The 15494-nt window shown below is 40.2% G+C and overlaps 1 protein-coding gene across 4 annotated transcripts in view; it reads right to left on the bottom strand.

Moving 5' to 3' along the window:
* Nucleotides 1-15494, bottom strand: part of EPG5 (ectopic P-granules 5 autophagy tethering factor) — a 55294-nt gene that overhangs the window by 16466 nt on the left and 23334 nt on the right. For all 4 annotated transcript variants that reach the window (XM_074532363.1, XM_074532365.1, XM_074532364.1 and 1 more), the window contains exons 17-30: nt 14521-14661; nt 13969-14113; nt 12973-13170; nt 12148-12258; nt 11168-11287; nt 9601-9767; nt 9185-9409; nt 7221-7344; nt 6197-6338; nt 4981-5152; nt 3631-3793; nt 2893-3035; nt 1469-1625; nt 260-454 (exon numbers count right to left, since the gene is read on the bottom strand). In XM_074532363.1, the coding sequence (XP_074388464.1) occupies nt 260-454; nt 1469-1625; nt 2893-3035; nt 3631-3793; nt 4981-5152; nt 6197-6338; nt 7221-7344; nt 9185-9409; nt 9601-9767; nt 11168-11287; nt 12148-12258; nt 12973-13170; nt 13969-14113; nt 14521-14661 (2203 nt within the window). The remainder of the gene's footprint in view (nt 1-259; nt 455-1468; nt 1626-2892; nt 3036-3630; nt 3794-4980; nt 5153-6196; nt 6339-7220; nt 7345-9184; nt 9410-9600; nt 9768-11167; nt 11288-12147; nt 12259-12972; nt 13171-13968; nt 14114-14520; nt 14662-15494) is intronic.

Genomic DNA, 15494 nt, shown 5'->3' with positions numbered 1-15494 from the left:
AGGCAGAAGTAGTCATCAAGAGATGGTTTTAATTTCAGCAGTAAGCCCTGGGAAGCACAAACTGATACTATCTGGGCTAGAAAAGGCTACTTAAACTATTTGCTTTTCACTCCAGCCCCTACTGAGCTTAAATGTAACACTTACACCCAGTATGACCAACACAGCTCTACAGAATCTATCAATGCTATTTTGAAGTACCAGATTTGTATCTCCTTCCTCTTTAGCTTAAGGGCATGGTCCTTAGGCAAACAACACCCACCTTTGTCAGCAGCATGAAGACAACATCGCTGTTATCCTCACTCAGAAAGGCCACGACTTTTTCATACAAAGTCACAAATTCACTGGGAGAGGCTACAGGAGTGAAGTAAGGAGAGAGGAGAGTACAGAGCCTCCGGTTGTGCAGGATGGTCTGGAGCAGACGCTTGCACTCTGATTTGGTCCCACTGATGAACACCTGAGAGAAGTGGGAATGGTGGAAAAAATATCAGCCAAATATCAGTCAACTGGAAAATACACCTCTTTAGCTTGTTGATGAGACACCCACAGTTTTGGTCCTTTTATAAAAAGGCAAACTTTATAAGAAGTTTTCCTCAAAAACAAGAGACTGAGATTATAAGATTAATATCATCTAAATGCTGCTATTCCACAAGATATAACACAAAATATGTCTTCCTTGCTCAATTTATACCAGTATTTGTGATAACATATGTTGCCTAAAATACCCAGAAATACTATTTTTTCTGATTGAATAGCATAAGAAAATTAATCCTGATTTCACCAGCCCTGCTTAATAATAGGAAAAATTTAACAGAATTACAGCTCTGAAGAACTTCTCACTACTTCGGCTTTTAGAGGAGCTCAAGGACAGCTGCACACTGAAATAAGCTATATTTAAGATAAAAGTAAGTATCTGGACCCAAAGCAGAGGCTAATGATCTTCTCAGAGCACAAGCACAGCACACATTACCACCACCAAGCACTTGTCTTCTCTACCAGCAAACTTCTGATACAACTCACTAGACAGAGAACAAAGCAAGGCTGTAGAAGAAAGGTTTAGTCTAAATACAGAGGTTGACAAGATGTGCATCAACCAGAAAGCAACAGGTAAAAGCAAAGTCTATGCTGAAACACTTCTAAAAACCGAAAGTATCCAAACCTTAGTTACCTGCCCAAAACTCCAGCATTTAAATTAACTCACACAATGACAATTTATTAACACTAAGCAGAGACACCACAGAGCAAGTTTTTATTTTGCTTAAATATAAATCACCTCTCCTAAAGACTGTGCACATTATACAATTAGCTGAAAACAAAATGGGATAGAAGCTCAAAAATGAACTTTAAAACTTCTGAACACATTTAGGACCACCTCCCCCCCACTAACAGCAGTGAAATTGGAAAATATAGGCATCAAAAATCAAATTTTAAAAATTTACAAAATATTTTCAGATTCAAGAAATAAACTCACTTGGCCCAGAATCTCAATGCAGGATGTGAAGAACTGCCTCGTGGGAGGATTACGTTGAGTTTCATCACACACATATTCTACCAATGTGAAAAACAAACCAATTCCAACTTTCTTGATTGCAGGCATAGGCTGCACCTTGTAGATATTTATCAGGGCCCTAAAAAAATTAAGTTAAAAAGGCAAATTAAATTTACATATGGAGAACAACCTGTGACAATAAATAAAGGTTTCTTGTCAATATATAGCCTAGAGATGAATATTTGTGATACTCCCTGAGTATCCCTCCTTCTCGTATCCAGACTGAAAAGTCACAGATTTAGCTCATGTAATTTTGCTGCCTGAAATGGATACTTCCAAACCTACGAAAGTCTCCATAATCAGAGTCAGAAAGTGAATACTGAAAAATATCCAAAGCATAATTCCAATGCATTGTTTCTCCCTTTAATCATACACTCCCCATATTCTGATGGTGTTTCAACTGCCTTTGTATTGCAAGGAAACCTAACCCATTTTATTTCACAGGCTCAACAATAAAAGAACTAAATCAGAATCAATCTTTTCTTGTGCATTGCTAAATAAATGTTTCATTGAGACCAAACCCCTGTCTTCATTAAATCTGAATTAAAACAGGTGAAGAATATGCAATTCCACAGACGTAAATTCCAAGAATTAGTCCATCCACAGAATTTTTCAGATTAGTGATGAAGAATGAACAAGAAGTAGTACATAAACACTTTTACTTGTACAATCATTACACTCTATAGTAAACCAGCTGCACTGAGAGAATCCCAGCAGAAATCTGGAATATTGAGGATAAAGTTGCTAAAGTGAAGCTCTGGGATAAACTGTAAAAGTGAGGAAGAGGGCCTTGGATGATCCCATTTTATTCATATCCCCCCTCCAAAAAAAGTGGTACTACCTAAGTATTATTTCACAGCACCATTTTGTTTCACGTATTGAAAAACATTTTCAAATTTTAGCACTCTAATAAAGATTTATGTCCTGCACTATAATGAAGAAAAACCCATAGAGAGTCATATTCACATCATGTAATTTAGGCCATGGCTGAGACAGCTGTGGTACAAGTTTGCCACTTCCTAAAGTTTAGCACAGCATCCTTGTCATCACTCAGTGTCCTTTTACAGCATTAGGAGGGCTATTATAAGGCACAGAACAATAAAAAGAAGTAGAAAACAATAAACAGAAGTACAGCACCATACTGTGTGCCCTGCTGAGCCTGAGTGACCCTCTGACAATAAGAATCACTGTGTCACAAACACACAGGTCTCAGGATTCCAGCTCTGCTGCTGGCCTGAGCTGATGAGCTCAGGGAAAACACACAAACAGGTTCCACATTTTAACTCTTAACACACCAAAACAGAAGCACAAACACCACTACCCAGAGCAGCATCTGAGCAACCTACGTTATGAAATTCTCCACGTGCACAGCTGCTTCCACAACACCCAGGGAAGGTGGCTTCATGGCTTCTGCCTGCAGCTGCCTCACTTCTTTACGCAAAGCATGAAGCTGCTGGCTCACTGCTTCATTTTTGTGCTTCCCTTCAAACTAAATGACAAAAAGACACACATTCGTTGCAGAATTAACATGATTTTGCTAGAACTCTTCCATGTTGCAGCTATTTCCAAAAACTAAGCAGAGTCCAGTCAGAGAACTCTGAATTTGGATGGTTTTCCCCATGAGAGCTTTCATCAGATTTAGTACATAGTGCCCAAGCACACATCCTTGGCCATGTTCCTAATTAGTTATCACACACACTAAGAGAATTCATGTCTTTTATCTAAGGCTTTTAATCCACAGGGACTGAAACTTAGAGGGGATCAAAAAATTAATTTACTAAGCAACATGGTAGTATTTCCATAAACATTTTCATGCTTCTATTCCTATCAGCAAGCAAATTCCCACATCCATACACTGGGAAGCAGTTTAGAATTGATGCCATGAGCAAAACAAATCATGCAACAACTTATTCTTCAGCTGTTGATCTGCTTGTCCTTTTGAGCATTACATGAGGTATTTCAGATCACTAATATGTGTGTGGATTATTCAGTCAAATGCTACCACTTTTACAATAATTCAGGCATTTCACACTCATCCTCTGCGTTCACCAGCCCCAAAACAGAGGTGGTGCCATGCCTCTGACCTGGATGGTGAGCTGAGCTGCTCCCTGGCAGCCTTTATTTGAAGTTCCCCGGCACTCCAGGTGGAGAGTGATCTGCTCCTCCCTGTTGACATACAGCTTGGGCACCGTGTCCAGGATCTCACTGTTCAGAGCCACATGCTGAGACTCCCAGAGAGCTGCAGTTCTGAAAGGCATTTATTAATAAAATTACCAAAATCTTTCCTGAAAACAGCCATGCTGAGAATTTTTAAGAGAGGAGACTTCAATTTAATGTGCTGTGCAAAGACTCATGACACATTGCTGGAAAACATAAAAGGTTATCAAATGAAATTGAGCTAAAACTTCAAAGTAATAGCACTTCAAAGTAAAAAAAAAAAAAAAAAAAAAAAACAGGTTCATAAGAACAAAACTACTCAAATATGAAATATGTGTGAGTTCTCTTGAATTACTTGATATGACAACCTGGAAGGAAACTGAACAGAATAATCTCTACAAGAAATGCAATTTTCTGCCAGACCAAAACAAAAACAAAAACAAAACAAACCAGAAAACAGTAAAAAGAGAGCCCACCTAAAATTGATAGTGGAATTGTTTAGACACAGCCTCTCATGGGCTTAGTAGCTTTTGGTCTGGTTCAAAATACTGTTATTAAATTACTGAATTAGGTAAGAACAGCTATAGATTGACCAGTTGTGACTGAAAACAATTCAACTGGATTATCTGAGTTGGAATATTAAAAACAGAAAGTCTCTTTCATTAACAAAGCTACCAAAACCAGAACTCAGATTTTTCTCCTGGGTGCTTCACATTGCAACTACTACCTTAGTGCAAAAGGGTTAAGTAACTCACTGTCAACAAATCTAGCCTAAAAGGAGAATTTAGACAGGAAATATGCCAAATAAGAAAATAAGTTAGATGCCATCTGATGTAATCTCAGTCATTAGGTAAGACTTGTGCACTCTTATGTCAGTTGAAGAAGTAGAATAATGACCTGATAGATCAGAAGAAAGAGGAAACAAATGGGACAAGAAGCAGAAGTACTGACTTGTGCTAATATCATAAATGAGGCGGCTGTGAAGGGCACCTTTAGGAAGAAATTGTTTCCTGTGAAGGTGAGGAAGCCCTGGCCCAGGGTGCCCAGAGCAGCTGTGGCTGCCCCTGGATCCCTGGCAGTGTCCCAGGCCAGGCTGGATGGGGCTTGGAGCACCCTGGGACAGTGAAAGGTGTCCCTGCCCAGGTGTCCCTGTCCCTGGCAGGGGTGAGATGGGCTGGGCTCTGAGGCGCCTCCCCACCCAATTCTGTGACTCCACAATAATTTCAAGGCAGTGCTGGACCCACGGGAGAGGCACAGGGAGCACAGACAGGACTCACTTGGCGTGCTGCTGCAGGATGTTCAGGTCCCTGCGCATGAGCTGGATCGCGTCCTTCTGGCTCACCAGGGTGGCCGAGGAAATCACTGGCACAGGAGCTTTCATCGTCTGCAGAGGCAGAGGGGGCTTGGGAGTGTCCAGCTTCTTCAAATTATTCATGATCCTCACTTTGGCTACAAAAAAGATTTTAAAAAAGCAGAAGCAAGTTTGGTCAATAAGAAAAGTTATGAGAAAGTGAACAAAAACATTCGTTTTCTTGCATGAAGCATTTTTAACTGCAGGCAAATATTTCTCAGGTTTCCCCCTCTGAAAAAAAAAAAATCACTCAACTAATATTCTTATTTTTGTCAAACTTTATTTCACACAGCTAATTTTCAGGTCCAGCTCTTCCATCAGACAAAGATTAGGATAAAAAGACCTACTGGTTTCCTTGTTTTCCCCAAACAGTTTTCCTGTCACTCCATTTATTTTACATCTGACGCACGCACCCAGACAAAATTCTAAGCAAAATTCATCTTCCTTTCCCTAAACTGATCCTCACCAGTAGTCTTGTCAGTGTCAATTCCTTCTCAGAGCACAGCCTCTCTCTGGGTCAGCCCTCTCCTCCTGCTGATTTCCATTCAGTTTCCGTTATGAAACCATTCCAGTTCCCTTCTATTCCCTCACTCCTTCCTCTTTGGATCAGCTCCAAATCCAATCTCTCCACATCCTTAATGTATCAGCTGTGACCATCACCCCTTCTGTGCTAGAACAGCCCTTTCACTATGCCAAAATTCCAGAGAAAACACACAGGGAAAAAACAACACCAAAAAAAACAAACAAACAAACAAACTAAACTAAACTAAAAAAAGACCAGAGACAATATGTTTTCAAGTACAGTTGGTTTTACTTTTGCTTTCACCTATCTCTCTCTAATTTTGGGAAATGTCTGGAGTACACTCTGTGCAGAGGAACTCTTGGGGAGCTCACCTGTGATGCCCTAGCTCTGCTGTGTGACATGGCAAACTTAAAACCAAAAAGCATCAACGTCATAATTTTCATGTCATCATGAAAATCTGAGTGAGAAAACCATGACAACTTCATGGAAAATATTGTACCCACAGAAAACAACCATTTTAATATCTTTACTGACAGGCATCATCAAGCTCCCAAAGAAACCAGGGCTTTGACATCCCAGTAATTCTTTAAGGCACAGTTTCCTTATTTTTATCTCTTACCTGACAAAGGGTTGGTGAAATCTGTTTCCCCTGCAGAAGCACAGGTTGGATGTGATTCAAGCTGAACCTGCACCCAAAGGTTCAGAGCTTCCTGAAACTCATGGTGAATGAGTTCCACATTGACATATTCCATCCACAGATCCTGGAGCACAAAAGAATTCAATTATCATCTCTGTTTTGGTCAGCACCATGTGCTGTCCACCCATTCTAGTAGCTGTGAAACTAAAGTAACTACCTAAAATATATACCCTGCAGTTTTAAGTCACAGGAAATTTATTAAGGGCAAAAAATTAAACTGAAGAAAAACACTGAACTATTTATAACATATATAGAGATCTACTGAAAAGCATTTGTGAGACTTAGAGATTAAACCTGACACATGGTATAATTTCTAATAGATAAGAGACAAAGATAGATTATTAAAAATCTGCTCCAAAAAAAGGAATACAAGAGACCAAGATAGTCTAAAACATCATGGAATGATTAACTGCAGCCAGCCTACAGGAGGCTGCATTTCCAGTAGTCACAGACACTGGAGGAGTGAAAACAAAGCAAGTATAAGGAAACGCCCTTCCAAAATAAGTCTTTAGGCTTGAAGAATAGAATAATAGAAAAATAACTGAAGACTAGAATAATACACACTCACTAACTTATGGCTGAACCTGCCATTTTACAGACTACCAACACAAGCAGGTTTTGGCTTCCAGTCTTTCATTATTTAAAGCTGCAACTTAAATAGTCCTCTAACACTAACTTAAAAAGCATTACAGAGCAGTATAGAAAAAAGATTGTGTTGCAAAAAATTACAGATTTTGGCAAAGGATCCACATTTGAGTCCTCCTTCAAACATACAGAAAGGCAGTTTGAGATAGCACCATTTTTTAGGAAAAAGATTAGAACTATGAAGTTATCATACATGCTGTATGTGTATTAAAGACCAGTAACACAACTCTCATTGATTTCAAAGACTCATTTTAGCAAGTGAACTTTAGATTTCAGATTTTCAGCGTTATCAGCAACCCACCTGTTGATTCTGCATGACTTTAGCAAGTCTATGTGCATCATACTGCTTTGGTAAAGAGGGAATGTATGTATCTCCTTTCTGGAAACTCTCTTCTTCCAACCACAAAATTAAAACATTACAAAGCCTGAGGGAAAAAAAAAAAAAAGAAAAAAAGGAAAAAAAATCAGTGTGAATTTGATTCTTCTGAAGTTAGAATTAGGGCAACCAATAATGCTACAAGGTGGCATGGTCAAAAAAAGATATTTCAGGTGCATTTTCACTTGTTTACTGCCAAGTTACAGACCCACAGTGGAAAGGAGGTTCTTAGAAAAACATGAAGGACATCAACAAAGACCAAGAAGACAAATTCTGAATACATTTATGCAAACTAGCATAAGACCCAGGACTGGAATAATCTCTTAGGTCAGAAAGTATCACCACAATCCCACTCAGAAGACCAAGAGAATAAACAGAGTACACATGAGCAAGTTTGGCTCCTCACCCCAGAACCTCTCTGCAGTACCTGCTCAAAAAGTCATGCCTGAGTTAAGTCACATCTTTTAATTTCTGTTCAGAGTTTCATTCATGACTAGTTCATTCTCATTTCCTTCTTTGTTAAGACTTTAACATAAATACACCTTTTTTTCAGCTGACACCAACTGGTACCATTTTCACAGTCACACCATCCAAGCCATCCTGACAAGGAAGCACTAGAATGCCATTAAATCTTCACACTGTGGTATTAAATATCACTAGCAAACTCCTGCTTCCTTCATCAGTGTCACTGGTGAAAAAATGGAAGCAGACCAACTCCAAGAATCAGCCCCTACAAACCCTACCAATAATTTCCCTCCTGTCTAGGAAACCAGACAGGTCATTAAACTTCCTGAGTGTAAGATTTATTTGGGCGTAGAGTACTCTGGTTTTCTGCTGGAGCAGGAAACTTATGTGCAATCAAAGACTGAAAATATTAATCAAGTTCACCCTGTGACCATCTCTGGATTATTTTTCACAGACAATCAAGTTGGGTTTACAATCTCCCTCATTTGTTTCTACAGTACCTACTGACTGCTGAGGGGAGCACTGAGCAGGAGCTCCAATTCCACACATCCAGGGCCCCTGAACAAGGGACTCTTTTCAAATATTTCAAATAATCCTTTCAAACATTTCCTAGCAATACTCATATACTTTCTCAGGTTTAGAGTACATGAGGTATAGATACCTCTTAGGAGCTACTATCGCTCACAAAAGTGAGCATTCACCAGCTGAGTAGCAGTGAGTGACAGTGTTTCCCTTCTTAGCCTATCCAAGACAAAAAGTGAGTCCTGTGGTGAGGTTTTGGTAAGCAGATTTACCATTTTTCAGGTGGCACAGAACACACTTGGCAGAGCTAACCTTTAGGTCACTAACCAAGCAAACTGCTTGAACTATGTGCTTAAGACAACAGTAAATTATCTGATTATCTGTCTATTACTCAGACATAAATTCAGGCTCTGGTCTGTGACAAACATATATACACACCAACTAGCCTTTTACATTTATAGCTAGTGATGTACATGAGTGGCAGATATGCCTAAATAATAAATATTTTGCCAGCATGGGGCTACCATTCATTAAAAAGCAAAGCTATTCCCCTAAAAGGAAACCTATCAACAATGTTTTATTTTTAGCAGTAAAACCTCCCACTCCCCTCTCAAACTAAACAAGTTATGCAAACAGAGGAATGGATTTGAGCCCAACTATGCACTTGGGGACATGGGTTAGTGGTGGCCTTGACAGGGCTGGGTTAAGTGCTAGACTTGATGATCTTGAAAGGCTTTTTCAAATCTGAATGTTCTATGATTTTATGCTTTTAAAAAGTGCCTGCAGCACATCTGAGGTCACATCCCTTCATTCCTCACACAGCCATGACTGTGCTGCAGCAGTTACTCAGGCAGTTGCACTGATTAACATGAAACAGGGCAGGTTTGTGGGTTTTTTTTTACCTGACAAGTTCCTTATGCAGCTCAGGTGAAGTCAGGTAATCAGGTGAGCAGCTGGCCTTCTCTGGTGACCTGTCAGTGCTCTCAGGACTCTCCACTCTCAGGGCTTTACTGGCAGCGTGGTGGAAGTCAGCCACCTCTGTCAGCCGCTGCTTCATTTCATTGAGCAAGCTAACGTGAGCTGCACTCTGAAAAAAGCGTCTTCCAATACAGCCATCTACAGGTAATCTAAAAATGAACAAAAAAGCATTACTAAGTCTTGTTGCAAACGTCAAATCAGCATCTCTGCAGACAAACTGGCTCACCAGAGAAGCTACTGGTACCCACTGCTTTGGGGAGCAGTCATTGTAATGCACTGACTCTCGCTTGCTGTGCACTTAATTAGTGCTTGATAATCTTCTGGAGCAGGTCAGACTCACCCATACTGTGGTCCTGGTCGGTGAAGGTACAGGAGGAAGAATTTCTGCCAGACCAGTGGCATGAGAGGGTGATCTGCAGGGGTAGCAAGGGCCTGGTGAGCCCAGCGGTAAATCATGAGCCTCTGGAGGGAAGGGACGATGGGCAGCTTCAGCTGGGCCTGGGCTTTCTGCAGAAACAACATTTCCACACAAGTGTGGTGCTGTAACAGGCTGTCACGGGGCAACTGAGCAGATCAACACAGTGTGAACACTTGGTAATTACAGGGGAGAAAGCTCTGGAAGCAGTCACACATCTGTTACAGGCCTTGAAGGACGAGCTGCCCATCCCACAGTCATGCTGGAGAGCAGAATTACATCTCTGGTGCTTACAAACCCCCAGCGTGATGGCTCTGGCACAAGGCAAACATATGGGCCCTGCTGTTAATTACAGTTAATTACTGTTCCTCCTCACAGAAGTAGATGTCCCTGGTTTAGATCTCCAGCATGCTACTTTTAGCTTTTTCCAGATTACATTTAATACAGCTCTAGTGAAAATTCAAAATGCGCAGTGTAACTAATGTGAAGAAGGAACACAGAAGCAAAAGCAGAACAAAATCAAAGCAAACTATGAGTAGCAGTATCCCATCTTAGCAACACCACAGACCCACTAAACCATTAAACAGTCTCACCCCAAGCTCCCCTGGATGTGCCTGAAGCAGGGGAATGGGAGGCTTTTCTGAGTTCCCTGGCCCTTCCTCATCTCCTACACCAAACCTCTTTTCCACACACTGCCCACACTCTTTTTGTTTTCCAGCTAAATCAAGACATGTAAGCCATAGAACAAATGCTCTCCAGACCACATTCAAGGATGCAAGATATGTACTTGACATGGCCAAGAAAACCTATTTTCACAGGGCCACCTCCTTTATTGAAACACACTGTAACAGCTGAGATGAAGGATGTGCCAAAAGACACACTTTGAGAATGGACAGCTTTGGTTTCCACTTGCTTCTCTCCAGAATTTCTAACTGAATGTGGGCAAAGAAGCTGAAAAACGCTGCAATGTAGCCTGAAGTACAGCTGATTAGGGGCCTTGTTAAAGGAGAGACCTAAATAGTTTTGAAAGCCTTGGAAAACAATTCAGAAAGCAGAGAAAAGCAAAGGCCAGTCTTCTGCACAATTCAGGTCATCTGAGAAATCATCTGTTTAAAATATAGACACATTTCCCCACCTGAAAAATAAGCACTCCCCATATCAGGGGTATAGAATAAATGCACTGAAGGTTGTGAGGCATTAGGTGACTCAGAGAATTATGCAAAAGCACAAATTAGTTTTCTGTAAATATTGATATAGTAAAATCAGGTATTTCCATTGTAGCTTTTAAATGTAAAAAACTCAAATATACTAAAAATGTCAATGAAAATTTCCTTGCAGTATATTTGCCCCTGCTCAGCCAAGTAAAGAATTATTTATACATTTATCCTGGTAAGGAAGCAGTACATAAGAAAAAAATTAAATTATACAAGAGAACACCTTTCTCCAGCAGTTCTCTCTGATTTTAATGAAAAGAGATGACCAGCTCTCTCACCTTCAAAGCTTGATCAGGAGTTAAAGCATTGATAACCAGCTCCCCCTCCACAACTCTGCGAAGCTGTGAATCTTCTTCAAATATTGATTCCATATTTAACACTGTCCATGCAAACCAGACCTGGACAACACAGAAATGACAAAAACATTGATAATAAAATGGCAGGGGGCAGGATCAGGAAGCTTGATGATTTCTTAAGAGGAGTAAGTGTTTGATGGATTCTCATGGCAGAGTTGCAAAGGGCACTATCACATCTCAACAACAAAATTTCTTCATCCTTAAATTTTAACTTCCCCTTTGTACAATTTTGGGAAAGAAGGGAAAAAGCAGACAAAACTGTAAGAATCACCCAGGGAACTCTGGAGGAAACAACCTTCTCAAACTCAGGAAAATAAGATCTCCCCTCTTCCACCAGCACTACACATCTCTGTCTCAGGTACTTAGAGGTTTTTTCCTCCTTTTTGCTTGAATAAGGAGCTCACTTAAGCAGAGAGAAAGTAAATTGAATTCAGAATATTTATCAGATAAAGACTGACCTGAAAGAAAAGTCAGGCTTTACAGTCTTGTTAAACAGATAAAGGACAATAGTAGATTAGAAGAAAATTTAACTAATAAATCCTATTATATGAATTCTTGGATGCAGATTAGACCAACTCTCCATGTGCAAAATATCCATGTTCCTTTTAGTATAAACCCACAGCATTCTCTTAGGCTAAACTTGGGTTTTATCACAAGAAAACTCTGGGGCAGGAAGAAAAAGTGACCGAGAGAGAAAACAGAAAAAAAAAAACAAAACAAAATAAAACAAAAACCCAAACAGGAAAAAGAAACCACACCCACAAACAAACCCAAAAAAAAAAAAAAAAAAAAAAAACCCAAAAAGCAAAAAAAAACCAGACAAAAAAAACCAAACAACCACCCCACAACAAACCCTAGACCAGTATGCTGCTTTTCTGTCACAAAACACCATCATGGCTCACCTGAGAGGAGTTTGCACTGCTCTCCACAAAGGATGGTGTGACATTGCCTGCCACGATCCAGCTGACCAGTGAAGACAGCATTCCCTTGTCACAGTGATAGCCCAAAGCATTCTGCACAGAAACAGAAAACATCTGGGGTTTTTTCATGACCAGGTGATTTAGAAGCTACAAGTGGATCACTCAATCTTTATCCAGGTTTCTTTCTACCTCCTGTTGCTACTTTCCAACCTCAGCTCAGCCAGGCACCACTGAAATGCCTGCTTGGACTTCCTATTTCAGTGAAAAAAATCCTGTTGCACTAACTGTGTCTGGCTTTTTCAGGAGAGGGAGCTCCATTTTTGTCCTAAACACTCCATCAAAGATTTGAAATGCAAAGAAGACAAACAACAATAGAAGTCATATGAAATTAATACTGTGTTCCAACTGGTTTTAGTAGTAATTATTATCATTATTATTAAAGTATCAGACATTTCATTAATCTTGACCCACTCAAGAAAGAAAATTTCTTGAGCAACTCAGAAAAAAATCAGATGACTCCATGCATCACTCATCATCATGACTGGCTGCTCAGAGAAGTTGTGGCTGCCTCATCCCTGGAAGTGCTGAAAAACAGTTTGGACAGGGCTTGGGGCAACCTGGGATAGTGGAAGGTGTCCCTGGACAGTGGAACTGGGTGGGCTGTAAAGGTCCCTCCCAAGCCAAACCACCCCAGGACTTCACAGCTGCACTTCAGGAAAATTCATTCCCATCAAAATCCGACTGTGCAACAGATGAGCTGACCATTTCCCCAAGAGTCACAGCAAAACACCAGAGCTCTCTATTTACCTTGTGCTGCTGGTAAAGCAGCTTTTGCACACAGTCCTCCTGGCTGTACTGGAAGGCAGCTTTGCACAAGTCATCCAGCAGGCAGAGCGTGGCCCTGTCCCTGTGCCACAGCTGCTGGCTGGTGAGCACCTGCACCCAGAACTCCAGGACTGCAGCTGGCCCCACGCCATTCGGATGGTCACTCAGGAAAATGTGACTCTGACAAATCAAAGGGGAAAACTGGTCAACACATTGCAGCTTTGAGTAAAGCTTTAGAATTACTGAGGACTGTTTGATTTGCTTGAGGCTGTAAAGCTATCCTTAAATTAAAATCATTTACAACAACACTCTCTACACCCAAGTAAGGACAGCTTTGTCATCTTCAGCCTCCAAACTTCTGCAGATTCTGAAGCCTGGAGAGCAGAGGATCTTGTGCATTCGGCAAAAACAGACACAGAAGCCTTAAGCAGGACACCTGCAGGCATAAACAGCACCTATTTCCAAAGTCCAAGCTGCTGTTCCTGCAAAGGGCCTTCCCAGAGCAGGTCTGTTTCCACTATCCCTCTCTAATGTTAGAAGGTTTTGACCTCTCTGCATTTAAGAAAACACTACTGCTCCCTAACTCGAGAACAGTTTTCCTTTCCAGGGGCCTAAATTAATGGTAAAAGGCAGAACTTGCAGACATTAATATCCCTGCTGCATTCCTCAAATAACACAGACAAGAAAGGAGTGCTGCATTTTACATTTCCTTTTTGGAACAGCTTTGACCTGCTATGGGAAAATGAATTTTCCAAGAAGTCTGAAAGGTAAATATTGCTGTTAGTGTCACACGCATTGCCAGATTTAGGCAAGTTTAAGCAGGAGCATTTCAAGAAACCAAACCCAACCAATGCTTGATACAGGGTACTCTGTGACTGAACTGCTAGGTTCAGTATCCTCTCTAATCTTTAACTCAGCCAAATCAGCTTGGTTTTAAACACTCTCTTCCCCCCTCTCTTTTTTAAATAATCTTCTTACCTGTATCATACTACTGAGCAGCTTAACATTTTCTCCATAGTTCACTCCTGTCAAGTGCTGTGTCACTTTGTGGGTAACCTGCTGGGTCACCCCTTGAGGCACTCCACTGTCCAGATGAAGGAACAGTTCCACATAAGATAAAAACCTAGGGATGTCAACAAATGAAATTAAAACACCTCTTACTCCATATTAAATAGAAAGCCTACATCTAGAGAATTGAAAATCAGTTCAACATCATCAGTGAGACACATACAGAAAGGCTTTGATTCACAACCACAATGCAGATTTAATTGCCCCAGTTCAGCCATACACTGGGCACAGTATGAACATTTCATACCAGCCTGTAATTCAAGGCAGCTCATCAGAAATAAATACCAGTTCTTGATCTACATCAACAGCCAAATCTTACTCAGGATTTGTCGGGGAGACTGTCAGGCATCTAAACCAGAAGATTATTATTAACTTTTCCTTTTCCTTTCCTTTTTATAAATAAATTAGGTAAACAAATGATAAAATTTAAAAATTAACATATTATGAACATATAATGCTTACTGTTCATTCTTCAGGAGGTAATACTGGCAAGAGTAAAACAAGGGTAAAATTTTATCCAGCACATGGACTACTGTTCTCAGATGTCTAGACTGGACCAGTACACCCAAAAGAGGGATTCCTTCAGCACAGAATTTCTCAATGCTGTCAGAAAACAAACCAAAAAAGTTAAGAAAAACACATTCACTATCAGCAGAAAGGAAGACAAGGTGTTGAAGATTTAGTTTTCATTAACTGAGATGTAGATATATTCAGAACTTTACACTTTATCTTTGAAAATATAAATAGCTAAATACAGAGTTCTTTTCTTCGGCTATAGGTGTCATTCAATAGCTGACAGATTTGCCAAGTATTTCCTTCTCAAATATTTACTAAGTATCTCCTTCCTTCACAAATCCCTTTCTGGGGATCAGTGTTCCACCTTCCAAAAATCACTAGAGATGCAAGTCTTCATCAAGTTTTTATCTCTTTAAACTCACTATTCTTGCCTAACTTGGACAATTCACCTCCCTCTCCAGGGAAAAGAGTCAAAGGCCAAACAGAGAAGGTGCAGGGAAACAGACTAAAGAGGTTCTTTGGTTTTTTATTTCATGGTCAAAGTTCTGGGAAAATTTCCACTCTCAACCCAAAATACCTTAATATCAATCTCAGACTATTCCAGCGCTTTAAAGTATCTGTGGCATAATCTTATCGTGAAGCAATTATAAGATTATGAAGCAATGATTCTTCTCCTTCCTTGGGGAAGGAGAAGAAAGGCCAGATAATTTTTCCTTAAAAGAGTAACATAATATTATACATGAAAAACAAGTGAGTGGAAATACTGAACAGCACAGCACATAACCAAAGGGATCACAGACTCAGGGAAAAGAGTTCTGGTGAGAAATGATCAAATTCTGTGTGACTCAGTATGTCAGACAGGAACATCTGATTACATCCAAAAGCCTTACCAGCTTACAAACCAGCTAAAAGCATTGGAA

This window comes from Zonotrichia albicollis, chromosome Z (genome assembly GCF_047830755.1).
Source record: "Zonotrichia albicollis isolate bZonAlb1 chromosome Z, bZonAlb1.hap1, whole genome shotgun sequence".
Taxonomy (NCBI): Eukaryota; Metazoa; Chordata; class Aves; order Passeriformes; family Passerellidae; genus Zonotrichia; species Zonotrichia albicollis.
The sequence above is the reverse complement of the archived record's forward strand: the minus strand, read 5'-3'. Positions and strand labels throughout refer to the sequence as shown.